At 34.2% G+C, this 27752-nt stretch overlaps 2 protein-coding genes across 9 annotated transcripts in view; one reads left to right on the top strand and one right to left on the bottom strand.

The window, feature by feature from the left end:
* Window positions 1-880: 880 nt before the first annotated feature.
* On the bottom strand, window positions 881-5749 carry LOC128223081 (prefoldin subunit 6-like). The gene is made up of 4 exons (XM_052932316.1): window positions 5629-5749; window positions 4978-5048; window positions 4056-4180; window positions 881-1659 (listed from the first exon to the last, which is right to left on the bottom strand). Exons 1-4 carry the CDS (start codon window positions 5702-5704, stop codon window positions 1542-1544), a joined length of 390 nt encoding a protein of 129 aa, XP_052788276.1. The 5' UTR covers window positions 5705-5749; the 3' UTR covers window positions 881-1541.
* Window positions 5750-9753: 4004 nt separating this feature from the next.
* The window catches only part of LOC128223797 (pre-B-cell leukemia transcription factor 1-like), a 44844-nt gene continuing 26845 nt past the window's right edge, over window positions 9754-27752 (top strand). For 4 of the 8 annotated variants that reach the window (XM_052933195.1, XM_052933196.1, XM_052933197.1 and 1 more), the window contains exons 1-5: window positions 9755-10240; window positions 11536-11609; window positions 20873-21117; window positions 24896-24994; window positions 26600-26790. In XM_052933195.1, the coding sequence (XP_052789155.1) occupies window positions 10044-10240; window positions 11536-11609; window positions 20873-21117; window positions 24896-24994; window positions 26600-26790 (806 nt within the window). In that variant the 5' untranslated portion in view covers window positions 9755-10043. Of the gene's footprint in view, window positions 10241-11535; window positions 11610-20872; window positions 21118-24895; window positions 24995-26599; window positions 26791-27752 lie in introns of all 8 variants that reach the window. The other 4 variants (XM_052933191.1, XM_052933192.1, XM_052933193.1 and 1 more) reach the window with 4 other exon arrangements.

Genomic DNA, 27752 nt, shown 5'->3' with positions numbered 1-27752 from the left:
GTAAAGTATGAAAAGTGGGGCACACTTCAAAGCATATATACAATAAGAAGAAGAGACATACGAAAACAACTATTTCAAATTATCCAACTTTTTGTACAAAATTGTCTCCCTTAGAAAATATTTTTACTAGAACTGCAGCATTTCAAGGGCCACAATCCAGTCATGCATGGGCTGATCTGACTTGTTTTAGTAACTACTGTAAAGTTTGAAATGCATTTTATCAAACAACGTATTCATTAGTGGTTTTCCGATATAAACATACATCATTTCTGAACAAATGTCAACAGTCATATTGTGACATTTACCACATCTGTACTGGTAGGTACTTGTTTGGCATTCAAGTACGCAGGCCATACTTTAAAATATGTTCTTTAGGCCAATATAAATCAATTGCCAGATTTTCATCCAAATATTGTCTGAAATGTGAGCGGGAGGGGTAACATTTTCTATTTGCCGTTGAATATATGTTCATAATAATTGTTTCTAATTGCATAAGGGACCATATACATGCATTTCTAGATGAGCCATGAACACAAGCATAACATTATTCATTTTTACGTTAAAATGTTTACATCGACCCTGGCTGGTAATATACATGGTATGAACACCGTTCCCCGTCAGTACTTGACCGATAGCAAATACAGACCTCTGTTCAACATTTTTGAGTCAATAAAATTTAAGAGGTAGCAGAAAAAAGAGGGCAGGCTGGAATAAAAATCTAGCAATTAATATATAGTCGCCTTATAAATACGTATTTTATAGGTCCCTAAAGTAGCCTACACTGTAGGTTCTATACTTTATAGACTTAGTAACACAGTGTTACATGAAATACAAATTGTTCAGGTTTTGATTATCCTAGGTTAAAAACAATATGACAAGAAAGAGTTTACACATTTATTTCTTTAACTTGTAGTTACAAAATGTATATACAAGAGCAAGAAATGCAGATCACAAATAAATATGGTCAAGAAAATAACAGGCAGGAAAGCTATGTCCCTTGTTGCACTTTGGAAATCTTCATTTGTTTATTTCATATCATAGCTAGCCGATCTTCTATGAACATTATTTTGTTTCAATATTATAAGTTTGAACATTATTTTATAAGTTTTAACATTATTTCATAAGTTTTAACATTATTTCATGGGGTTAATGCCACAAGGTACAAAACAACATTAAAATATTGAAGGCTTTGGTATCTTCTGGCTTTTTACCAGGCTTGGATTTCAACAATTCATGGTATTTTATGCTGACAATCATTAAATTTTGGCAATAAGTCATATCTGTACAGAGTTTGAGTTTGACGAATAATGGCCACTACTGACAAGAATGACAGTGGGGGCAATATTGACTTATTTGGGACAGACCAAAGGTCTATTTTGATATTTCTAAAATTAAAGTCAGCAGAACTAAAAGCTCTTTGACAGTTTACATCAATAAATCATCTCTATTATGCCAGAAACTTAGACCACACTGCTATTTCCCCTGTTGACCAAAGCAAATTAAAACGTCCGGATGTGAGTTATGGGGATGTAAAGATACAACTATGATTTAGCTGCTCTTTGCTGAGCTTGCTGAAACTGACTTTGAAGCTTCTGTAAGGTTTCTTTTTGTGTATCTTGCTTTTTCTCTATATCTTTGATCACACCATCATGTCGCTTCCTGAAAAATGCACAATATATAACATAAGTTTAAAACAGTTTAAATTTAATGTAACAAAGGCATGTGTATCAATAAACTGAAGAAATCCTGTTTTTTATACAATTCAGGGCTTTTTCACCAAAAAATGTGAAGAGGCCTAGCCTTTTCATTTTGGGAAATTTAAACGCGTGAAATTCTGCAAATTGGGAAATTTAAATGGGTAAACTTCTCAAAATGGGAAATTGATTACAATTCTTTCATTTTATTTTATGGACTAATTGGTCCTCAAATAATGTTTAAATTATACAGCATTCTTCTTATGTCAACTTAAAAGATATAAAGAATAATTTGCTTAAACAGATTAATTTTATTGCAAATTTTTGAAGTAAGATCTTCCTTTTAGGGAAAAATATCTGGGAATTGTGAAAAAAATATCTGGAAATTGGGAAAATATGCCATTTTTCCCAATTGTGAAGTAGCCTAATTTTGGCCCCTAGCAAAGAAGGTTAAAAAGCCCTGCAATTGTTACAAATAATTTGTTTATCTTTTCTTAAAGGTGACATGTCAAGCTCGTTGAAAGAGCTTTTGACAAAGACATAATGCTCTTCCATGCAAGAGCACCACAGAATAAATTGGAGTTGAACAAAACATGGAACCTGTGACACTATGCCTCAGCATGGTGGACCTCCATTGCCAGTTGTTGTTTTTTAATCCTATCATGCATGGTCAAGATACAGCTCAGACAAAGTTTGGTCCTGACCAGTCCTATCAACAGTTCTGATTTTGACATTTAACCTTGAAGTAAACATGGCGTGTCACATACAAGTCCTATATGTCAAGGTCACTGACACACTACTTTATCGTCATCAACATTTGAATGTCACGTACATGTAAGTTTCTTGGAAATCTTGTACTTCTTGGTTAAGAGGTGGTCCGGACAAGCTACAGTCCTATTAAAAGTACTCATTTCAACTTTGACCTTTAAGTGTGACCTTTGACATTTTTTGAAAATTCTATAATGCATCGTCAAGAAACATCCCAGATGAGGTTCTATAAACAGTACTCATTCTGACATTCAACCTCTATAAGTGACCTTGACCTGATGAGCTCAGACAAGAACCATTTCAACCTTTGACCTCTTCAGCCTGACCTTGACCTTTGAGGTACAGATCTGTGTCTTGTGCAGGACATGCCATCTCATCATGGTGAACCTTCATATCAGTTTTGTTAAACTATTTAATGCATGGTCAAGATACAGCGGGGACAAGTTTTAGTCCAGAACGCACACACAAACGTGGAACTGCCATTGTGACAACTATGTTTGGCTCATAGTATAAAAGCTAGCTCAACAAAAAGGTCATAGTCCTTTTCCCAGGTATAAAACAAAACATGTGATTGAATGATTGATTTCTTAGCCCAAGTTTATTAAATTAATATAGAAACTCTTGGGCAATGTGGTAACACCTTAAACAGTGACTAACTTAATGCACAGAAGTGCACAACACGACCCAATTGCAGGTAAGATGGTTAGCAGGTAAGATGGTTAAGTGGCATCCGTGGTCTAGTGGTAACACCCTTGACCCTATCAATCCAGACGTCGCAGGTTTGATTCCCCCGTCGCATCACAAAAAAAAAAATGAATCGTCTTACGGGAGGGGCATTAAATAGAGGTCCCGTGTAACAGTGCTATAAACTGGTGCATGTTAAAGAACCAGGGTAGCTCTAACCAGGGTTAACATTCTGTCTGTGCACTATGCTCCAAAAACCTAAAATCAATCTTAACGGAGCACTCGCCGAATGGGCAAGGCCCGAGTGCGAGTATAAATAAGCTTACATATCCAAAAAAAGATGGTTAAATGGTAACCAATATCAGTCACCAATGTGTCTCCAGGAGCACTTTTTCATACCCTTCCAATGGATACTGGTTTACACATTTAAACTTGATGTGATAAAAAGACATCAGAACAGCGTCCTATCATAATATCCTTATAAGTGATTTGCTGTCTATATAAATTATGTATAACAGGGTTTTAGCTAATGGGTAATGGGAGAATGCTGCACCCTGTCCTTTTTTGAAACACATTAGTGCCCTCATGAATTCCAGAATGACAATGAATGTGCACCCTCCCGCCTTCAAAGAAGTAAATGCTCATCAAATATTCCTTTTGTTTTGATAAAGACTTGAAATGTGATTATGAATTCAAACAAACACTATATGTTTAGTGGTTCAATCCTAAATTTACTTCAAAACAGCAAATTTTCTGTCATTTTCTATAAAATTAATTAAGCTTAATTATTCACTACCTGCTACAATATAACTTCTTTTCCCTCAGCACCCTGTACCTTTTCTGCAGCGCCCTGTACATTTTAAAACCTGGCTTAAACCTGATGTATTATATAACCTATATTTAACTTACAGTTCACCGGAGATGTAGTCTATTCTCTTCTGTACATTATCCTTTGCCTCTGTCATTTCTTGTTTAACCAAGACTGGACCAATCATCTTGTACACTGTGGCTGCAGCCTCCAACCTCTCCAGTTCCTAAAATTACATGAAAGCATGAACAAGGGCTTGCTTTAAGTGATCAAGCTTTCCTAGCATATTCTATTTCAGGGTTATTCTACCTTCATTAGGAATGGCCAAAATTTGGCTACGGTACTTCACAATTGAAAAAAAAAATTTGATTTTCCCCAAATTTATCGACAGGCGTTGATAAATCCATTTGCTAGCTCACTATTGTGAATGAAATATCATGGTCAGAGGAGAAAAAATTCAATCAAACTTGTCCGCCTGGGCGAGTAAGATTCTCCAGATTAAAACTTGAAATATAAATGATTATTAAATTAATTATAAGAATGTTTTAATAGTTTGTAATCAATAAAAAAAAAAGGTAAGATGGTCTGGCTGCCATTTTCTTCTTAATTTAATCACACAGTTAAAAAGTACTGTTACGGTATGTAATGCACCAGCCAATTGTAAACACAGCCCCCCCCACCAGGTCCAGGGGTAAACTGGGTATAGCCAGGGAAATGGGCCATGTTTTTACCTTCCAGATGTCCCCACAGTGCCTGGTGAATGCAGTGGTTTTGTCTTCGCACCAAAAAGTAGGGGATGGGCCTTACCTAGGGTCCCTGGGTTGCAGGGGCATTTGGTGGGGATTTTACCAGCAGTTCGTCCCCGCAGGACGGGGATTTTACCAGGGCTTGGCTGGACCAAAAGCCTAAGTCCCAACTATTCCCGGACCTGGGGGGGCCGTGGTTACAAATGACTGGTACATAACCAGAAACAAACCAATTTTTTTAACTAAAAAAGCCTAAATGATTTATTGTGAAAGCTACCTCTTTGACCATCGTGTTTTCATTAAGCTGAACATCTAGGGCTTGTCGCGCTTTCATATACTTCTGTTGATCTGAAAAAGAAAAATCATAAAAACAATGAAAATGACAATTGTTCAAATAAAACATGCAAAACCTTTGGTTGCTAAGTAAGGATGTTGTTATTATAAACATAAAATTGGTGCAGTATTTACGAAATATGAATTTCTTTAACCCCCCCCCCCCTCAGTTTTTTTTTTATCTCATTTGATTATTTTCACTGTTAAATTAAAAAAAATAATGTCTGCAGGTATAAAATCATGCATGGAGGTTCATTTTAGAATGTTGGTATTAATTAAGGGATAGAACCAAACTTTGGATTTATAAACAAAATTCTCTGACAAGATCAGTAGCAACAGCAAACAAAGTTGAATTCATTTTCGAAAGTGCTATGAGAGATGCAAATTCTTAACTTAAGAGAAAGTAAAAAGTATGATGAAAAATACAGGTTTTCCAAAACATTGAATGAAAAACATGTTCTGGACATGTAACAAAATCATATGTTTTCGCGGTATCTCGTGTGTTGACGTAAACACATTAAAAACAGGTGATATTCTGTTGATTCCAATGCAAGTTTATAAAGAAACTCTTTTATTGTGAAAACACAAGAAATACCTTTTTGTAATGCTTGGTATTTTTCTAACTCTGTCGAAAGTTTTTTCTGAACATCGGAATCTACTTTGGACGCCATTTTCACCTCCTATTGAAGAGTATAGGGACAATGTCCAAGGGTGTTGCAAAGGATCTCGAAAGCAAATATATATGGCAATTAAATTAAAAATGGAATGTTCAGGGAAAACTCAATTCAAGACAGTCAGCCTAAGTTTTAACCAAAATCAAGACTGCATTAAGACACAATTAAAGACCAGTGCCCAACAATCATCACTTAACACTATAAGAGTCAAGACACTTAACGCTACAGTATGTACAAAGAGTCAAGACACTTAACGCTACAGTATGTACAAAGAGTCAAGACACTTAACGCTACAGTATGTGCAAAGAGTCAAGACACTTAACGCTACAGTATGTACAAAGAGTCAAAACACTTAACGCTACAGTATTTACAAAGAGTCAAGACACTTAACGCTACAGTATGTGCAAAGAGTCAAGACACTTAACGCTACAGTATGTGCAAAGAGTCAAGACACTTAACGCTACAGTATGTACAAAGAGTCAAGACACTTAACGCTACAGTATGTACAAAGAGTCAAGACACTTAACGCTACAGTATGTACAAAGAGTCAAGACACTTAACGCTACAGTATGTACAAAGAGTCAAGACACTTAACGCTACAGTATGTACAAAGAGTCAAGACACTTAACGCTACAGTATGTACAAAGAGTCAAGACACTTAATGCTACAGTTTGTGCAAAGAGTCAAGACACTTAACGCTACAGTATGTGCAAAGAGTCAAGACACTTAACGCTACAGTATGTGCAAAGAGTCAAGACACTTAACGCTACAGTATGTGCAAAGAGTCAAGACACCAAACATTTCACAACTCCCAACAAATCTTCATTGGTAAAGATGCACCGTGGCTTACTCCCAAATACGATTCACCACAATTAATACTACTGTTTTAATATTCCAAAACGGATAAAAAATTATCGAAAAAATATATATTATGAAGGATACCGAGTTTAATTTGAAAGAAATGTGCATAAAACGCAGTAGTTCTACCTTATGAGTCTATAGAAGATCACAGTAAATCATTTAGCATTCACCAATCATTTAATATTTTTGCGTTTTCAGCTATTAAATACACAGTTACAATCTCGTTATCAGTAATGACAATTTTCCATAAATGCATTATTTAGTAAGTATTTTAAGTTTTATCAGTCAAAATATATGTTTGCTATACATGTGTATGTTTTGATTTTGAATAAGAGTGTCACTTAAATGTTGGGGTAACTGCCTTCTCGCGCTAATTTAAAACTAAGTGAGAACTCACTGGGGATGAGACATAGTTAAACTTAAGACAAACCTAACCCTACATATAGGCATTGTAGGCCTGGGCCTACACTTTTTTGGAAAAATGACAAAATTTAAATAACCCAAAAATGCAATAAAAAAACTAATAGCTACATCTACAGTATAAATTAAAAAAAAACAGTCCCATTTTTTAAAACTGTTTATTGACAGTAATGATTAGTCACAATTTGCTGATCTAATAGAAACATTTATAAAAACAAACAAACTAAAAAGGACATGAAAAGAGGAAATGCACTTTTAAGCCAGTACGGTACAACTGTCTATATCCACCACACAACAATTCTGATCGTTTGAAATCATGTGATCACATGTAATGTTGTGTAACGTTCCGCTGTAGGCGGAAGTGCGTTCAATGTGTTACGTTCCGCTGTAGGCGGAAGTGCGTTCATTGTGTAACGTTCCGCTGTAGGCTGAAGTGCGTTCATAGTGTAACGTTCCGCTATAGGCTGAAGTGCGTCCATAGTGTAACATTCCGCTGTAGGCTGAAGTGCGTTCATAGTGTAACGTTCCGCTGTAGGATGAAGTGCGTTCATAGTGTAACGTTCCGCTGTAGGCTGAAGTGCGTTCATAGTGTAACGTTCCGCTGTAGGCTAAAGTGCGTTCATAGTGTAAAGTTCCGCTGTAGGCTGAAGTGCGTTCATAGTACGTTGATGTACTTGGTTGGTAATATGCAAATTGGCATAACTATTTCTCCGTGTTGAGGTTAAGGAATTATCTATATAAGACCAGTCGACCCCTACAGGGTTGATCATACTTTTCTCTGAAGGGGTCTGTTGGCCTTGATGGCCGCGCACGTTTCAAATGGTGCCAGCGGTGGGATATGGACAACTGCCGGATCGGAGTTGCTTTACCCACGAGTTTCCCAGGCCAAGGCTCAGGGCGAGTCTTTCCGGAGGGGAAAGTAATGTACTTTGTAACGTTCCGCTGTAGGCGGAAGTGCGTTCATAGTGTAGCGTTCCGCTGTAGGCGGAAGTGCGTTCATAGTACGTTGATGTACTTGGTTGGTAATATGCAAATTGGCATAACTATTTCTCCGTGTTGAGGTTCAGGGCCTATATATACATGTATAAAAGACCAGTCGACTGTCGACCCCTTCAGGTCGTGCATGCTTTTCCCTAAAGGGATCTGTTGGCCTTGTAGGCCCAGTACGTTACAATACAGTATTGAATTGAATTTGTACCATTTGCTGATAGAATACAATTAGTAAAAGAACTTGGTTAATTAAGCTTTGGCGAATAAAGTTTTGCTTATAATTAAGCTTAAAATTTGGCATAATCAGACCGATTTTGTCCGTTCAAGAACTAGTTGTTTTTGTCAGAACTTCATATACAGATACATCTCATTGGGGGGATGCACTGCAAAGTAACTATAAATCCGATGCAGTATTTTTTAGCTATAGCCCTTTGTAAATTTTCACAGTTATTATTTTTTGCACTGAGTATAACTGGAAAGGCTTTTGAGGTATTGTCTTCAAACTTGATATACATATAGATCTTATTGAGGAGAAGTGGAGTCTAGAAACCATCATTCTGGCTGCACTATTATATTTAGCTTTGACTCTTTGTTTATGTTCATACTTATTTTTTTTTGGTCCAGAGCCTAACTTGAAAAGTCTTTGACGTATTGACTTCAAACTTCACATGTAGATGTATCTCATTTAGGAGAAGAACAGTGCGCAAAAACCATAACTCTGGGTGAAGTTTTATTAGTAACTGACCTTTGATAATTTTCAATGTAATTGTTATCCTATGATGTAAGGCGAAGTTGATACTTTTTTTAATTCGGCGGGGGATATGGCAGTCTGTGAATTAAACCTTATAATCCGCAAAAGCTCGACATTTCAATAAGATAATGTACGATTAGATTTTATTTATTTTAAGTCGACAAGGGAAATTAACAATAATCATAAGCTAGTAGAGCTTCTTTAATAAATTATCTATTATCGACACATTCTAAAGAAACATAAATTATCTATTATCGACACATCCTAAAGAAACACATTTAGAACAGATGGAGAGAGAAATACAAACATTAAAACATTAATAATAATAATGATGATGATAATAATAATAATAATAATAATAATAATAATAATAATAATAATAATTACAGCTGCTATCGGAACGAAATTCAATGGAATTTCGCTGGTCCTTAGACAACACGGAAAAGGAATCATGCATTATATTCTTAGCATCATCACATTTATGTGAATTTAGAAAAGAAGAAGATGATATGACATACATTTTGAGTTTGTAATCTAACTTAAAAACAGCATCCTTTAATAACATAGTGGGCATGAACGACTTTATCATATTGTACAATCTATATTTCTGAGAAATTATAATATCAATTTCAAAAGTAATAGATATGTGTATACCTTTTTTTAGGTCAATATTATTTCACTGGGAATTACATTCGTGACAGTCACTATCCCTACTAAAATTCGTGATCTTATGATTATATGACATACACTGATTAAAAGCATGTAAGGTATTAAATTTAAAAAACCCAGTACTATTATAATTATATTTTTCTGCTTGTAAAGGGTGATCACTGTGTGTGCAATGATGTTTGAAATAGTATAGTATAACCTTTTCCGCTATTTCGATAGTTTGAGAAAGTCCCTCAAACAAGGAGCTGTCAAATTATCTTCGGACTGCCTCTAGCTTAATTGGATTTCCTGCCATTTCATTGGCTAATAAGGTAAGTTTGAGGTCATGACCGGAATATCTTCACGTTGATTGGTCAGACTTACCGGAAAATGATGATGAATGCACCGCGGCAGCCATTGCTACGATAAAGTTGTATTGTCTGCAAGATTCTTACTGGAATATCTAGACCTCATGTAACGGATCGGCGACAAAAGCAGCAGTGTTTAACTGCGGTCAATGGTTGCTTAAAACCCACACAGTGCTTTGTATTTGCTTTTCCGCGAAATTGAGTTTTGTCTTGTTTTCATTGTCATTTTAGCTACAGTGAACTAACAACAATCAAAACCGTGAGTCGTGACCAAATTTAACCAAAATCAAAACTAATCATGGATGATAGTCGCATGATGCACCCTAGTGGTAATATGAACAATAACACCGCTGGAATGAACATGAATCAGGGATATAATATGGGACAAGGGCACGATGAGCCGAACGATCAAAGAAAACAAGAGATTGGGGACATTTTACAGCAGATAATGACCATCACGGACCAGAGCTTGGATGAGGCACAAGCAAGGTCCTGGTAACTCCATTTTTTTGTTCTTGTAAATGTTGTACGGTATGGTGAAGGTTCGAATTCTTAACTGTTAAATGTTGTTCCTGTAGGATGTTGTGTCATTGTGGCATAGTCCTGAAATCGGACGACACCGGTATTTCTGGTATTTCTTTGTTAATTCTTACCTTAATACGATATACAAAAATTTATATTTGTTGAAAGTTACAGTGAACCGTCAGTCGACTTGTTCCAGGAAAATGCTGAGAGTTTAAATGCTGTGAATTGTCTAATGTTGAAGAGTTTCCCAAGTGCTTTGTATGATAATTTTTTACATGACTAGTATTGTTCCAATGATGGATTAAAATATATTGAACTATTGGAACGACACTCATTGGTGTTTTTCTCATAATTAATTATCTCAAACGTAAAGTATAAAGATTCATGCTATTTTAGTGTATAAAAGCAAGTATTACAATGAGAATATCAATGCAAAGTTTTACACAATATTTAAAATCAACAATCAAAAAAGGGTTTGGGCCCTGAGTTTTACCAACAGCAGTTCCATCCCTCATTAGACCTGTTATAACAACTTGAAATTTTACTTTTTCAAAATCAATCCTCGCTGTTAGATCCTCACATAGAAATAATAAATATTACATGGACAGACAAGTAAATATATATACATTGGAAATTGATTATTAATCAATCAGTGGTGTGATTTCTAACATTCATTCTGTCACCAAGTCAAGTTAACTTGGGGTGAAAAGTATACATGAAATTGGCTTAGAACTCATGTCTGCCAAAACTAAAAATACTGAATGAGCTACCTTTGCAGTGATCAAAATAAGCACACACCAGCAAGCCTGAATCAACCTTGGGCTTGTAAAACTTGGCCTTATTGGTTCATAGAATTATGAGGCATGTTTGTTAAATGTTGTGTGGTTTATTTTTCAGGGTGACCGGTCTGATAAGTCATTTGCATAGTTTTTTGTCCATTAATATCTAGCCTTGGTTATAGAGCCTAGTTTTAAAAAATAAATTGCAATATGTAATTAAGTGAACAGTAAAGTTTAAAAGTAATGTTTCTGATTTAATTAAGCAAGCTGACAGAACTATTAAAGATACTACGTGTGGTTCAAACATGTTCTAACTACTGTTCTCTAAGCTGAGCTAATTGCCATCAATTTGCCTGGTTTTCATTAAAGAAAGAACATTCAAGTGCAATAAATAAGGTTCATATTGAACTAAATTGAATTAATAAACATGGTAGCTAAATTAAACTTTTAAATATGTTGAAGTTACGGACATTTTCACTTTTTCAGGAAACACACATTAAACTGTCATCGAATGAAGCCAGCCCTTTTCAGTGTTCTGTGTGAAATCAAAGAAAAAACAGGTAGGTGAATAGACCATTGCTTTGAATGTCATTGAAGTCGGCTTCTTTCTTATTTCTTAGAGTTCACAGTGTCCTGATATTTGGCTCCCTTCATTATTAATTGAACAGAGGTTTTAAAGTTCTGGGCCGGTATTAATAAAACATCTTAAGTACTTTCCTAACTAAGGTCAATTCACAATGAATAAGTATCTGATTGGTCATATGATATTCTTACTTTTTAAATTAATAGTATCTAATACACTTTATTTCACTAATTATATGTAATATTCATTTTTTTGTAAAAATTACACTTACCCTTTTCTTAAAATTTATTTATTTAAGGAATTCAGCTTAAGAAAATAAATGACTTAATATGTGTTATGAATACCGGCCTAGGATTGAGAGCCTTTAACTTCAGACTATTGTACAGGACCAATCTTCGCCATATTTTTTTTAAGCACTTGTCCTTTTGGGCAAGTTATTGAACAAATCCACTTGCCCCAAAACAGTTTTACTAGCCTAAAATAACCAATTCATGCTTAAATATACGAAAGCCAATATGTCAATATAATAATAACTTTCAATCAGGATTTATGAATTGTTGCTGAAGAAATTATGAAAAAAGAGGTGTCTAAATTTCGGGAAAATGCACTTGCCCATTCGAGCATCCAGCTAGGAATTTTGACTTATCTGAAACACTGTTTACTTGTCTCGGGCTTCAGGCAACTCAATGACGACGAAAACTGCAGAACTATAATTGTACAATTGTTTTTTGCTCAGATATCTGCATAGATAACAGATGAAAGTATCTTGAAATCAATATAAATCAAAACCTTGGCTTGAATCAGCTGTCAGAACCCCTGAATGATGCTGTGTAAATATTTCACTGAAACACAAGTTCCGTGATCTTAATTTTCGCACACCTCATCATGTGGCCGTGGCGTGAGACAATCTGTAGCAGTGCTTCAGCTAGGCCTTAATAGCAGGGTGGGGGCACAGCTACGGTATTCATCACAAATTATTAGTATTGAAAGTACATGTAGTTACAACACATACGAAATAAGAATTGACCTTTGGCCCTTGCAAGTGCCCCATTCAGGCTTATTCAAAGCGCATCAAAAGTGCCCTTCTGACCTAGCACCCTGCCCTTTTCAAATCCTGACTATATCACTGTATTTGTAGATTAACTTGTACGAAAGTCTTTGGTTTAAATCTGTGACCATTGGTAAATAAACATATATCCATATAAATCCACTACGAAGGCCTCAGATTTTTTTATCAGTGGTGAGTGAATTTTGGTTGATCCATAATAACAATGTCCTTATTCCTTGTACAATAGAGAGCTGGCAGGCCTTACTTATGTTCTCAAGATGATGCTGAAACTTATTGATGAGTCTAGAAAATTAAATGGTGCAAACGGTAGATTTGTCATCATATAATAGCTATTGTTTATTTTTTGCTTTACTAAACCATTTTTTAGACATAAAGCCATCCCAAATTGTTTCTTTGTTACGTGTACGAAGGTTTTGGGCTTCCAGATAAAAAAAGGACCCACATTTAATATGATCAACGATCCTTCTGAATAGTTTGAATTTCCTTTTACAATAATTTGGACTACAGAACACAAGTGTAACAACATGCATCATACTTTGTACTAGTGTTCTTGGCATGTGATATAAAAAAAATCATCCATTTTGTGGGATTTCCATGATCAACACACTTGCGTAAATACAAGTTTTATTTGAACTCTTTGGAATGAAAAGCTATCTCACAATTGAGAATGGTCCAGAATGGATTTATTAGGCTCTGGTGTTTCTATTCTAGGATGGCACTCATTTAGTAATCACTTTTTTTTGGAGGGGGGGGTGTGTTTTTTTCAGGATAGCTAGACAAGATTTCATCTAAAAAAGTTTATGCTGAACATAAAAATAACTTGGTATATCCTGAGCCAGGCACAGCTGCTGATGGACTGAATTATTTATTGAAGCCAAAATAAATAATAATTTTCTTAGTGTTTGGTCTTGTTAAAGAAACTCTTCATTTTGACGAGGGAGTACCAACAATTTAGTAATTAATGAAAACTTGTAGTATATTTGACAAACTGCCTAGAAATATGTGTGGTGTAATTATGTTTTCATCTTGTATTGTTAGCTGTGGCTAGATACCATCTTTTTATTATAGCCGAAAGGCATTTTCCTACGACCTGTCAACGAATTATGGATTGCCCTAAATTTTTCTTAACTCTGATTTTCGTTCGCCCTAAGGCTGTGTTGTGACTACTGCTGTGAACAATATGATTATCCTAAAGTCATTGTCATGTGTTTTAATTGTTCGTGAGTTCATGTTTGACCTTTCATTCAAAACTTTCTGATGCGAAGATGGTGTTTACGATTTTTAGGGGATATATTATATACTACAGGCAGTCTAAAAATTAATTCCCTAAAAGTCCTAAACACCATATTTATAATAGTAACTGTTTGTCAAAATGTTAAAAATAATTAAGTTAATTGAAAGTTTTATTTCAACCATGAATGGATACAGGGTTTTATCTAGAGGGTGATAGGGAAAGTGCTGCACCCTGTCCTTTTTTGAAAGCACCCTTCTGTCCTCATGGGGACCTCTGACCAGCATGTGCACCATAGAATTAAATGTACAGGTGATCGTAACATAGCCTGTACACTTAAATATTTACTACAGCTTTAAGAATAATGAATTTTTCAGCATAAAACATTTTACGAACATAACTAAGGGATGTGCGATCTTGTCTTTTGTCAGTAGGCTTTTATTACTGGTGCTCAGACATTTGCGCAAAAATTAGTTTATTTTAAGACAAAAAATAAAAAGTAGTCAAAATGGTCAATCTGTGAGAGTGCAGCTTTGAAAAAAAAATAAGAAAAAAATTACAGTTTTATTAGAAATGTATTTACAAGTAACTAAAGTTATTTCAGATTTCAACTCCCCCAACCCATTCCTAAAATGGTTGAAAACACTGCACAACGATATGATTTATGAAGCGTGTAACAATTTAATACTCCAAAAGTCATCACATGCTTCATAAAAGCGATCATCCTCTCAAGAGATATCAAGATACAATAGAAAATTCAACATTTATTCATAACAGCAAGCAGAACAGAATATTTTATATATTTATTTAACTTTCTCTGAAAACGTTCATGTAATATGGATCGTATTTCCCCGCTGCCTAACGGGAGCTTATACAATGGCTTTAAACAATATAGCCTACAATGATTTTCGTATATACTTTTGACATGACGTTTTCATTCACGAAATTATCTGGGGAGCACAGAAGCACAGACAAATGTTTGTCATGTTGATTTGTTGACAAAATTTATGGAAATTCTATCGATTTCATGTCCTCAAACCAATTCTCCTCTGCTAATGTTTGGTTTTTATTGCATTTTAAGTGATATAAGGAGACCTTTTCACATGCTTTTATATATATACTTAGAGAGCCATATGTTGAAAATTTAAATTTTGTATATGTAATGTGAAGAATTTTTAACCGTTTAATTTGTTTTGAAGTTTATTTAAGAGTAATAATTATTTTGTTAATCTAATATATATATATATATAATTATATTTTTAATTTAATATTCTCAAACATTGAAAATTTTGATTTTGTATGTAATGTGAAGATACGTTAGTAATTGTATGGTTTTATTTTGTTTTGAAGTTCAGATTAATTAGAGAAATAATTCTTTTGTTAATTTTATAAATATATAATGATATTTTTTATTTATATTCACAAAGATTGAGAATAATAAAATATTGCAGAAAAGTCTTCATTTTGATGGAGTGTTTGAAAAGCAGGATATATTTTTTACAAAATTGTTCAAATAACTGCATTTTGCTGATGGTGTAAATTTATTGAAATATGTCATTAAATAAATAAAATTAAATTTAAACAAATTTTGATATAACACTTTCCAACATTACATCTGTGTGCGAGATGCTGTAAAGTTGTTTGTCAAAGAGAAAAAGAAAAGGTTCGTTGAACATTTGATATAAAACTATTCCCAACGTAAATTCTTTGAGAGCAAGTGGCTTTAAAGTTAAGTTCAAACGAATAAAGAAATGGCTCGTTACGTGTTACACATCATCAGGATATAACGATACTCGTTGATTTATTCACATGTACATAAAAGCAAACTGTTATTGAATAGTTTCAACCAATAAATTATTCACTTCTTGTGAGTTGTACTCTTTACATAAGAGAAAATAAATTTATGTACAATAGCTGTGAATTTTATTGTGAAAATGTACATGTAAGGCTGCAAACATAAAATACTTTGTTTAACATTACCTGACGTAGATTCCACCGCATCATTAGACAAGGAAGATATTTTTCTTTTTTCATAAACCCTTAACTTTTATACCCCCCCCCCTCACCCACCCCCCTCCCCCCCAAAAAACATCAAAACAACACACCTTCAAACAAACATGGAGGTGACTCAAAATCTTCCTGGCCGCAAGAAGTATTTTCGGTAAGTCAGTCGGTTGACGCCAAATGAAGCATTTTATTTATCAATTCTGGATTTGTGCCATTTGAATATTTATTTAAAAATAAAGAGGTCATGGTGGTACAGATTGATTTCAAAAGTGAATTTAGAATTATAGGAATCGATATAAAATAATCTGGGCGTTTTTCTTAGGGTTACAATAGGAGGCTTTTATAACACTTAATTGGGGGTGGGTGGAGGTCAGGAATGGAATCCTGAAATTCAAATGAAGTGATTATCATATTACAAACTACATGAACCAGAGTCTGAGACTGGCTTTATCAGCTAAATGATCTCCCAAAGTTAATAGGTTGTTGAAAAAAAATACTTTGCAAAATCTCTTAAAATATAGACAAACACTTGTGCCTTTCGAGCAATGCAAAGAAAAATATTCTTCCATGCAAAAACATTCAATAAAGAAATCAGTAAAAGTTAAAACTCTTAAAATTCTGTTCAGCCATCGCATTGCTTCTACATAAAAAACTTTGAAATCAGACCAATTGTAACATCCCAGATATTTTATAAACTCGAAAAAAGAATAAAATAAGACAGAAAACTGGATTGCTTATCAGGGTGAGGATTAGTTTTCAGCAGAAATGTCAAGCCTATCTTGAAGGATATAAATCTTTTAGATTGTTTTAACTAAATCATTGGGAATCTCGTGCAAATATATTTTTACTGCACTAAAGTACTACACATGCTTCCTCATTGTCAAGCTAAAGCATAATTATCTTTCTTATTGGTGCGTTTTTAGGGTATCGGTGCAGGCGTTTTTAGGGTATCGGTGCAGACGAAGGCCTTGAAAACGTCATATAATTTCTCAGAGCTGCGCCAAATTGATATTTTATTAGTCTGAAATGCATGTATTTTTTTTTTTTTATCAAAGATGGTAATTTTTTTAATTTTTTTTTCAAGCGACCAGTCACATTAATTTTCATTAAAGAATTTGAAACACTGGGAAGTTAAGGTGAAGGTTATGTTGGGCAAAGGAAAAAAAATTGGCTCTTGACACACAAGACAGAGGAGTTCAGGCCCCTGAACAATATCTTGGCAGTAATTAAGACCCTTGAAGGATGTTCTTGACATGCAAGACAGAGGAGTTAAGGCCCTTGAATAATATCTTGGCAGTAATTAAGGCCCTTGATGGATGTTCTTGACACACAAGACAGGAGTTCAGGCCCCTGAACAATATCTTGGCAGTAATTAAGGCCCTTGAAGGATGTTCTTGACATGCAAGACAGAGGAGTTAAGGCCCTTGAATAATATCTTGGCAGTAATTAAGGCCCTTGATGGATGTTCTTGACACACAAGACAGAGGAGTTCAGACCCCTGAACAATATCTTGGCAGTAATTAAGGCCCTTGATGGATGTTCTTGACATGCAAGACAGAGGAGTTAAGGCCCTTGAATAATATCTTGGCAGTAATAAAGCCCCTTGAATGATGTTTTTGACACACAAGACAGGGTAGTTAAGGCACTTGAATGATTTTTACATGCATTGCAAGACAGAGTTATAACCCTTGAATGATATTTTTGACTCAAAAGACAAAGGAGTTCAGGCCCTTGAATGATATTTTGGACTCACAAGAGAGAGGAGTTAAGCATCTTGAATGGTATTTTTGACATTCAAGACGGAGTTATGACCTTAAAAGATATTTTGGACTCGCAAGCATGAAGGAGTTCAGGCCCTTGAAAGTTATTTTGGACTCAGGACAGAGGAGTTCAGGCCCTTGAATGATATTTTTACATGCAAGGCAGAGTTATGGTCCTTATATGAAATTTTGGACTCACAAGAGTTCAGACCCTTGAGTGATATTTTTGTCATTTAAGACAGAGTTATGGCCCTTAAAAGATATTTTGGTCTCAAAAGATAGACTGAGTCAATTTTGAACTTTTAGTCAATTTAGGTCTCTTGAATATTTTGAACACAAGACAGAGGTAATAATAACTTGAATGGTATTTTGGATAAGCAAGACTGATATAAGAACTAAGTTAGGCGGTATTAATGGTATTAAAAAAGTCTTGCCTAAGATGAACTAAATACTGCATGAGTAATGATGATCTTATCATCTCTCCATGTCTTCAGACTTGATACAGAGAATGACATTCTTTAGACTCAGCGAGATTATATTTTTATCCTAGGGAATTTCGCGATGAAATTTTGAGGATGTTGTCTTTAAATCTTTATCTCCTTCAAGATTATAATGGATCATGTTATTGATTGAAATTTATTCAGGCTGCACCAGTTTTCATTAACTCCTATATAAATAACCAAAGCCGAGACAGAGACCTTTCCTAAAGCTATGGAAAAAGACTAACGCTGGGTAATTTAGAGGGATTTAAGTGCTAAAGAAATCAATATCGTACAATTGCGTTGTCTGATAAAAGAATCCTTGAGATATTTTTTCAACTGCTCTTGAACAAGTGCGCTGCATTCTGTCTTAAATTTTGATCTTGTATTTTTGCTTTGAGACTGATTTATGATTGCGCAATGTCTATTGTTTTTGATTGAAAAATATGGGTGTCTTTCAAATGATTTTGTCTGTCAAAAGATCTTATGATAGAAACCTATGTATCAAATCAAAAACTTAATAATAAATATTTTTTAATATATGATACGATGGTGTTTTAATTCCAATAAATTAATTCCCAACTTAAACATGTACTTTTCCTAAATGTAAAATTAAATTTCCAGTAAAACATATTGGATCCCAAAACCATTTTCAGATAGAAGATTTGCTGTATGAATTCTTGAGAAACAGCATGATCTCATTCTGTTGAATTTTCCATCAATTTTTAAAAGCATTCATTTCTAGGGAAAATAAGAAATCCCAATTGTAGACAAAATGACACAGTTTTCCTGATCAGAAAGGTAAGTATAATTCAAGGGTTAGCATGCCTGGATTTGGGGCTAGGGGAGAGGGGGAAATAAAATGTGCAGGAACCATGCTGTGAAATTGCACATATATTCTTAAACAACAATAATAATCATACAATATATTAGCATTTTAGTTGAAAAGATATTGAAGGGGTCAGGGTTTGTACCTGGATCTATTCATGTATACAATAAAATAATACATGTATGAATCGGAAATAAGCTAGCATAATAGAAGGGTGCATCACTCTCTCAATTTCTGGCTGCACCCTTCCGCCCTAATGAAGACTAGCATTGGCACCCGTCTGCCTTTGTAGAAGTTATAAATGCTTAGGACTGTCAAATGTCTGCCTTTGTAGAAGTTATAAATGCTTAGGACTGTTAAATATTTCCTTTGCTTTTATTAAAACTTATAATATGATTATGTACATACAATCTTAACATATTTGGCATTTGAAATAATGATGTTTATTGTATGATGTAACTTTGTATTAAAGCTGCACTGTCACAGATTGAAGTTTTGACTTTTTTTTAGTTTTCTTTTTTTAGTTTTTGTCTCAGAATCAGCTGACTTTGGAATCAATGTCTTTGATACAGTCTCATAAGATAACTCGCTATAAAACAGATCTCAACAGTTAGGAAGACTGCTGAAAATATTTTTCTTCAATTTTAATAACGCTTTTAGTCATAAAACATCAATTCCCATACGTAAACATGAAAAACTGCAATCTGATCTTTTGACAGAAAATCTGGTATCATTGGTTTGAAGACAATTACGCATTTCTTGGCTCATTCCAGGACAAAAAATAAAAAACCGTCAGTCTGTGGAGTGCAGCTTTAATGCAAGATTTAAAGAAATTGAAATCTATTGTTGTTCAACATTTAATCACAGCCAAAGTTAACAATTATTGCCTTTGTTAATTACAAGCCATTTCTCAGACATACCTAATTCTGGACAATTTATTGATCGTTGGTATTTCTTGAGACTTTAACGCCATGAAACATTAAGGATTTAAGGGCATAACGCAAGGCAGACGTAACTCGTTCTTCTTTTTAAATGGAGTTGCGTGTGTTTTGCACGAGTGCTGAAGATTATAACTGAGAATTCCAGAACTGGTGTCTCAGACAATATACTTGGTCTGAAATTGGCTGAAGAGGATAGAGCCCAAGTCTTAAATCAATAGCCGAAAATTGGGTTTTGTAATGAGAAAAATCCAGAAAGGTTCAAGGGGCATGTAGCTAATCTCCTGGTTTCCGCAAGATTTTGGGAAATACTGAAATCGTAAATCTGACAATAAAACACAAGGTCACAAAGATAATTCATATGGGAGATTGGATTTGTAGAAAACTATACAATGGAATCTGCTTGGACAAACCCATTTGAATAAATTTCCTCCAAAATATTAACTAAAAACACACAGATTAATAAAGGCTAAAAAACCTCACTTCATCAAATACTACAGTTTAGGCATAAATTGGACAAGGCCATTTGAATTGAATTTCCTCAAAATATTAACTAAAAGCACAAAGATTAAGGCTTAAAAAAACACTTAATCAAATACTAAAGCTAAGGGTTAAATTTTTTTTTTTTATTTCCAAGAACTTTACATTTCCGACCCTATTTTTTCCTCCCAAACCCACCCCTTTTTTTTGGCTGTAGTGTGGATTGAAAACCCTTATGTTTTGAAAAGCTTTGCTGTAGCCACTTTGTCATGTAAGGATCCTGCTTATCATGGGCAGCATCCTTGTAGTTGTTCAGGGGTGGCGAAACCCCCCTGAAGCTCCTGGAGTTTGAGCGTTTAACAAGCCTTAGATTGCATTCTAATAAAATATACATATCAAATTATTTCTATTTAGATGCACTAATGTATTTCCTTATTTTCATTCCAGTATTAAGCATCAGAAACTCACAAGAAGATGAGCCCCCAGATCCTCAGCTCATGCGTCTAGATAACATGCTGATCGCTGAGGGGGTAGCGGGCCCAGAGAAAGGGGGCGGGTCTTCGGCAGCCGCGAACGCCACTGCGGCAGCATCGGGCGGACAACCCGACAGCGCAATTGAGCATTCAGACTACCGCGCAAAATTGGCACAAATTCGACAGATATATCACACAGAGTTGGAAAAATATGAACAGGTGTGTATTAAGGGTCCTCTGTTTGTTGTCCTTGTTTCGCTTCGGTAATGGCTGTTTTCACTCATGTTATCGGCTACTTGTACACGCATTTTATTTGTGTACCCTTTTTGTGTACCCAGTTTTGTAGTCATAAAGATTTGTGAAGATTGTTGTTGAAATCGAAAAAAAATGGATGTTTGTATCCAATTTTCCAACCCCTATTTAGATTTGCTGTTCATTTTAATAGGACTACATATATTTGGATGCGCCCAGTTGCAAAAGTTTGGAAAAAATAACACACTAACAAATCTTCGAAAAGTCTGTCAAATTAGTGACTCACAGAGAATTAAAATTCTATTTTCTAAGATTTATCTCATTTTTAACTAACATGCTTTGCTTTTACAAAAAACGTCTTCTAATTACATACATGTGCAAAGAGCTAGTTATAAAACATGCGCTCACATATTACGTAAAAAAAAGCTTTGTCTTTCTTCAAGTGTGATTGGGCAAATCTTATGAACGAATGAAATTAATATCGCTTTAGGCTTCTTAAGAATTACACTGTTTAATTTTTTAATTATATTTCCTTCATTCTCTTGGCATTTTTTCTTTTTTGGCAATAAGGAAATAAACTATTATATGAGGTGAAATAGCCCTGTTTTTCAAGTCTGCTTTTATGACTATGTTTCATGTTTGTTACATGTTAACTTGCAAAAACATATATATGTATATACAAAAATACCAGGTTATTTAGAGTCCTTGTTTTTACCAGGGGTGGGGCTGTGGGCCCTCTATGAAGAGATGTGATGGAGCTCTTAATGAGGACACTTTGCAGGCCTTTTGATTATAGGATGATGTGTTTCCTCACAAGCATTGTGAAACTGTCAAATTGAAAAAAATATAACACCCCCCCCCCCAAAGATTATATTTAGAAAGTTGGACCATATTTTCACTGTATGCCCACAGATCCCCACCGCTGTCCCCTCCCCGGGGGAAATCATTGATATGTGAATAGAACAAACTGTAAGAATTTTATTTGATATCTACAATGTACTGAAAAAACAATTCACATTTTTATTCTTTTTTCAATCAGTATACTTCAAATTGATATTTTATGACCATTCAAGTAATAAAACTATTTATTGATAGCCTGCACAAAAATGCCATGTCATTTTAAACCCTATTATCACTGTGACGAAAAAATCGAACATCTAGGTCATTTCACTGTTTAAAATTTATTAACTCCTGAGGTTATATTTGATTTTTGTCAATTTTATGGCCTCGGAGTGCATAAAACAAATATTGACTCCTAGTCTGACCTTGGACTGTACTGATATTTGTAGATTTGGGTCGTAGAAAAATGTCAATGGCCGTTGTGTCATTGGTCGAAATTTGAACCAGCCCATGATAAAGCCATGCTCTGGTATTTTTGTTTTTTCGGGCTTGCTCAAATTCTGGATGCAGGGCTAGCTAAAAAAGTTGACTCCAAGCACTAGAGTTAGAAAATGGGCTTGCACGCTTGTTCAGTTAGGGTCAATTTAATACATTTGCAAAATAAACATTTACCTGTGCTAAAACCTAACAATTCTTGTGCAGTTCAAGATCTCTTATATTTAAAGTGGGTTTAATATGCTTTTTTTTAATGACCAATCTCCACACAGTGGTTTTGTCCCTTTGCCATATCGCTGCCACAGCGCAAGTTCCATTTATCGCCACGATCCAAATAACATGATGTCATTCAAAAATTAAAAATATTGAGTCATCTTTTATAACATTGGAGACAATGTTATTTAATGGAACTCACAATACTTTAGAAATATATTAAAAAATACTTTTAATAGCTCAAAACCCAGCTATTTTCGTACGGGTTGGCAGCGATCTTATCCGCTCGTCAAGGAAGGTTACCGCATAGGAGATTGACCAATTATATGCATTATAACTTCACATTGTTGCATATTTATTACATAATTATGTATGATATTTATGATGATTTCTTTTTAAATACTTGAATTAAGCACTTGAAGACAAGATTTGGTTAAGAAATTTGTCATTTTGGTGAAAATAGTACCACCTATTAAACTGCTTTCTGAATAGCTTCTAGCTTTACTTTGTTACAAAATACCAAAAACATTTAATTATGTTTCTCAAGTGCTTAATTTAAGGAATTATAAGTTTATTATGAAAGACCCCATCTGCAGATGGTTGGCCTTGGTAACAACTTGCCTGCTTCAGCTTGTAATAATTTAACCCACCTGCAAAATATTCCAGGTGGTTTTTATTGGATTCGATTCCACCTGCAATTTGTTTTATGTTAACCATTTCATCAGCAGTGTTTTTTGCTTATCTGATTTTCTAGGCCATAAAAAAGATACACTTGGTTTGGGTTACCTGACTCTACCTACAAAAAAGGCACTGACCCTGCCGTTTTTATAACCAGTTAGTAAAAAAAAAAAAAATTAAGTGTGTGTTTTAATATAACCATTCCAATGGTGACAATAAGGTTCTTACATAAATCCTTATAAAAAAAGCCACCCTTATATAGCTTACCTGTTTCTGAAAATGTTTTAACCCTAACTACATTATTTTTTTGCCATATTCATTTTCTATTGAACAAACAACCTGCAGGTGGTCCCAAGTTTTATGATCCCATCTTTAATATGTTTCATAGACTATCCTACCTGCATTGTTTTCCACCTGTTGTTGGTTTTAAGTTAGAAGATATTAACTGCAGGTGTCTCCTTGTAAAAAATCCATCTTGTTTGTGTCATTGATAATATCCCATCTGCAATTTGTTTTACCACCTGTCATTGGTCTGAAATTGGTCAATTATACCTGCAGTACTGCATTATTTTTATGTGAAAAATCCATAATGAATTTTGTTTCCATTTAAAACTGTCTGCTGCAGTTTAAAAAACCTACCTGAAAGTTTTCATCTCAACTATGACACCTGCAGATGGTTTCAAGTATAACTAGCACACCTGCAGTTGGTTTTCATTTAAATAAGCCCACCTGCAATTTATTGTTATGAATTTTCATTTAATTAAGCCCACCTGCAATTAATTGTTGTTTAACAAATCCCATATGCATTAATAAAGCAATTACCTGGCATTCTCCAAACTGCGTGACAGATGGTTTGCATCAGAATAATTTGCAGATGTTTTTAAAACCATTTTGCCTGCATGTGGTTTCTTCTTTTATTATTTATGCCACATGCAAATTACAATAATAATCATGCTTGCTGGTATTTTTATTATAATTCATGCCACCTGGAGTTAGATTACATTATTACAAAACAGGGATGTGATTTGTACAATTATTTGTTGATTTTTGCAAAACAAATGGCTTAAAGGGACCAAAATGAATTTTAATTTTTAATTTTAATTGATTCAAAAAATTAAGTGGTTGTTTTTGGCTGTTTCTTTATTTGTTTAGGGTCAGTTTGCTTGAAATTTGAAATCAGGCATTAAAAGAACTTCTAACAAGCCAGTTTTGCTTTTGGGGATATGCTTCACTTTGTTCGGCACCCATTGTGGTCCTTAAGCGCCCTCAAAACCCATGCAAAAATGGCTTTTGGGGTCAGGTGCTTCACTCTGTTTGACACCCATTAGCTCCCCCAAAACCCAGTGCAAAAATGGCTTTTGGGGCGATGTGATTCACTCTTTTAGGCGTCCATTGTGATCCAAAAGTGCCCCCAAACCCGAACGCAAAAATGGCTTCAGCCCAGCTAACACGTAAATCACATCCCTGATTACGTTTTAATCCTTCCTGCCTCACTCACCTATGTATTCTCACCATGTAGCCGGATTCGGAGGGGAACGATCTTCAAAATAATGATTACCAGGCGAAACTTGCACGGATACGCGGCATATACCAGACTGAAATGGCTAAATATGACCAGGTAGTAGGTTACACAAATCACGCAATATTGGTGGTCTGTGACCTTTCACTGGAAATGTTATGAAATGTATTTTAAAGAATTGTTAACAAAGATAGAAAGAAACCTTTTTTTTAAATCTATCAAGTTATAGTTATAAGCAAGTGATAATGCTTTGTTCTGGATTAATTTTACAGAAAAAAGTTTGAATGTATTACGCTTTGTTTTTCAAAACTGGTAATTGGATTATTCAAATACATATTAACAGTAAATCTTTGAAAAACAGTAACTCTTTCAAAAACAGTAAATCTTTCAAAAACAGGAAATCTTTCAATAAAATTAATATTTAGAAAATCATTTCGAAACATATTTCCAGTGTGGGTCTGAGATGTTGGTTGCTGGTGTATAGCTTTATTACAGATTTTGCAGATGCGGTGATGGTAACAATGGGGTGCAGTTGGAAATGTTGTTGAGAGCAAAAAGAGGGAGTGTAGTTAACATTGATAATATTTTGTGTGATATTGATGGGAGTTTTTATGTGATAAATCATAGAGATATTGAAGTTTTGATAGTTACTAATATGACTTTTTAGATTTGAAAATGTGCAAAGTAAAATTGGTGACTGTCAGATTTTCGAGAAATGCATTCTTAGTTATCAATTATAATGATAAAAAAAATATTTATTTATAAAATATTGTATAATATTGTAAAATAGTGATAAGGATTTCATAAAACTGTAATCATATTTTGTTTAAAACCTGTTTTAATGATGTGGGTAATTTTTTTGAAGGGATATAGTTGATACGGTTAAAGGCCACTAATACTGTAGATTAGGTTACATTCCACTAACAATCTCTGTCCTTCAGGAATACGACATATTTGGTTTGGAAGCATGGTGTTTATGGTGTAGAAAACAAAATTCTGGTCGATTTTATGTTGAGAAAATATATTAAATAAATTTAAAACTTTAGAAACAGGGGTTCTAACTTTCAGGATGAAATTTGAAATCAGTATTAAGATCTTTTAACTTAAAACTATTATACAAAGATGGTTTGTTGTTGTGTTTTGGACATTTTTATCATGTACCTAAAATACCTTGAAATAAATGACCTTGGCAACAGTTTCAAAAGGGGTCGAAGCAACTTTACCCTTCTTACAGCATAAAAACCCTAATACACAAACAGATTCTTGGCTATATTTCTATATTGGCATTTATCAGCTGTTTGAACCCCTGTATATAAAATTGGAGTAAAAATGTAAAACGAAGTGAAGAGATTAATTCTTACTCTGAAAAAAATGCATTTTTTTAAATAATAATTTGCTGTGTAGTTTTCTAACATGGTTTTAGTTTTGTTTTCCATCGAAATTGATGCAGGTGCTATGGACGCTGATTATGAACATTGGTTTTTTATTTTAAAAGAAAATGTTAGTTTCCGTTAGGTTCAGAATTGATGAATACATTTTAAAAAGAATAGAAGAAGGACATATATAGAAACACCATGTCACTATATCTTAACAAAGTTCTAACATTAATATATGCTTTAACTATGCTTTCAGTATTGTAAAAGGTTAAAAAAAAGAAAAAAAGAAAAAAGTATAATATCTATATATTCTAACGTTTTTTTTCAGGCTTGCAGCGAGTTCACGACACACGTTGTTAACCTGCTTCGAGAGCAGAGCAGAACGCGCCCTATTGCTCCAAAAGAGATCGAGCGTATGGTCAGCATAATACGGAAAAAGTTTGCTGCGATTGAAATGCAGTTGAAACAGAGTACCTGCGAGGCTGTTATGATTCTACGATCTCGATTTTTGGACGCCAGGTACGTCTGTGGCTTAAGTCTATAGATTTCTATAGACTTCACATTTACTATTAAAGTAAAATATCGTTGTTAGTATGAATAGGTTTCTGTAGCTTGTTATAATTTTTCGAGGATTTAGAATTGATCATGTTCCAAATATTTATCATGTTCCAAATTTAGTATTCAAATGTCTGAAGATGATTAATAATGCAGTAGTAAATTATAAATCGGCAAAATCTGGTTAAATCCAAGGAAATCTCTTCTCGAACTTCACATCCTCATGAAATTATAACCGTATCTACAGTGATAAAAGGTTCCATGCAAAACTGCTATTACTTCCTTTTGAATGAAATTCGGCAGTTATGACAGTGTTGCGTTGAACTAAAAATGATATCGAAAAATTTGATAAAGCTGAAACATGCAATATAGTGCCTCGAACAGGATGTTAAAGGACCGATCTCTTTATGCTGATGGTAAGCATTCCTGCTTAGCTCTAATTCCCAGAGGCTCATGATTATTACGCTCTCTAGAAGTTAGAGCCAACAGGGTTCCACTGTATTGTTTGTTTCATGTTTTTCCGAATTAAATAAAAAGTTTGGATAAAAGAAAATTTAAATGAAAAGGCTGTACATTTATTGTGAAGTATGCTCAGTTTTTTCCTTACATGAAATGATTCCAAAAATTAAATGGACCCAAAAAATAACAGCTGTTTTTGTGGATTCCCTTAAACATTATATATGCATTATATCCTGATCAATATATCTATAAATTTTCTTATATCTTTAGCAGAAAATTCCACCATTTACTGTAAAATGAAAGGACCAATTTTTTCTGTAATTTGTTAAAGTTAACAACTTGATTAACAACATCGTTGTTAACTGTTAAAGGTGAATCATGATGTACTACTTTATCATAAAAAATCAAAAATTGCTTTAGCAGGTTAAAAATACTGCAGATAATAATTAGCACATTTGTGAAACTTC

The sequence above is a fragment of the Mya arenaria genome, chromosome 17 (assembly GCF_026914265.1).
Source record: "Mya arenaria isolate MELC-2E11 chromosome 17, ASM2691426v1".
Taxonomy (NCBI): Eukaryota; Metazoa; Mollusca; class Bivalvia; order Myida; family Myidae; genus Mya; species Mya arenaria.
Note: the sequence above shows the minus strand (reverse complement) of the source record. Positions and strands in the feature narration are given on the sequence as shown.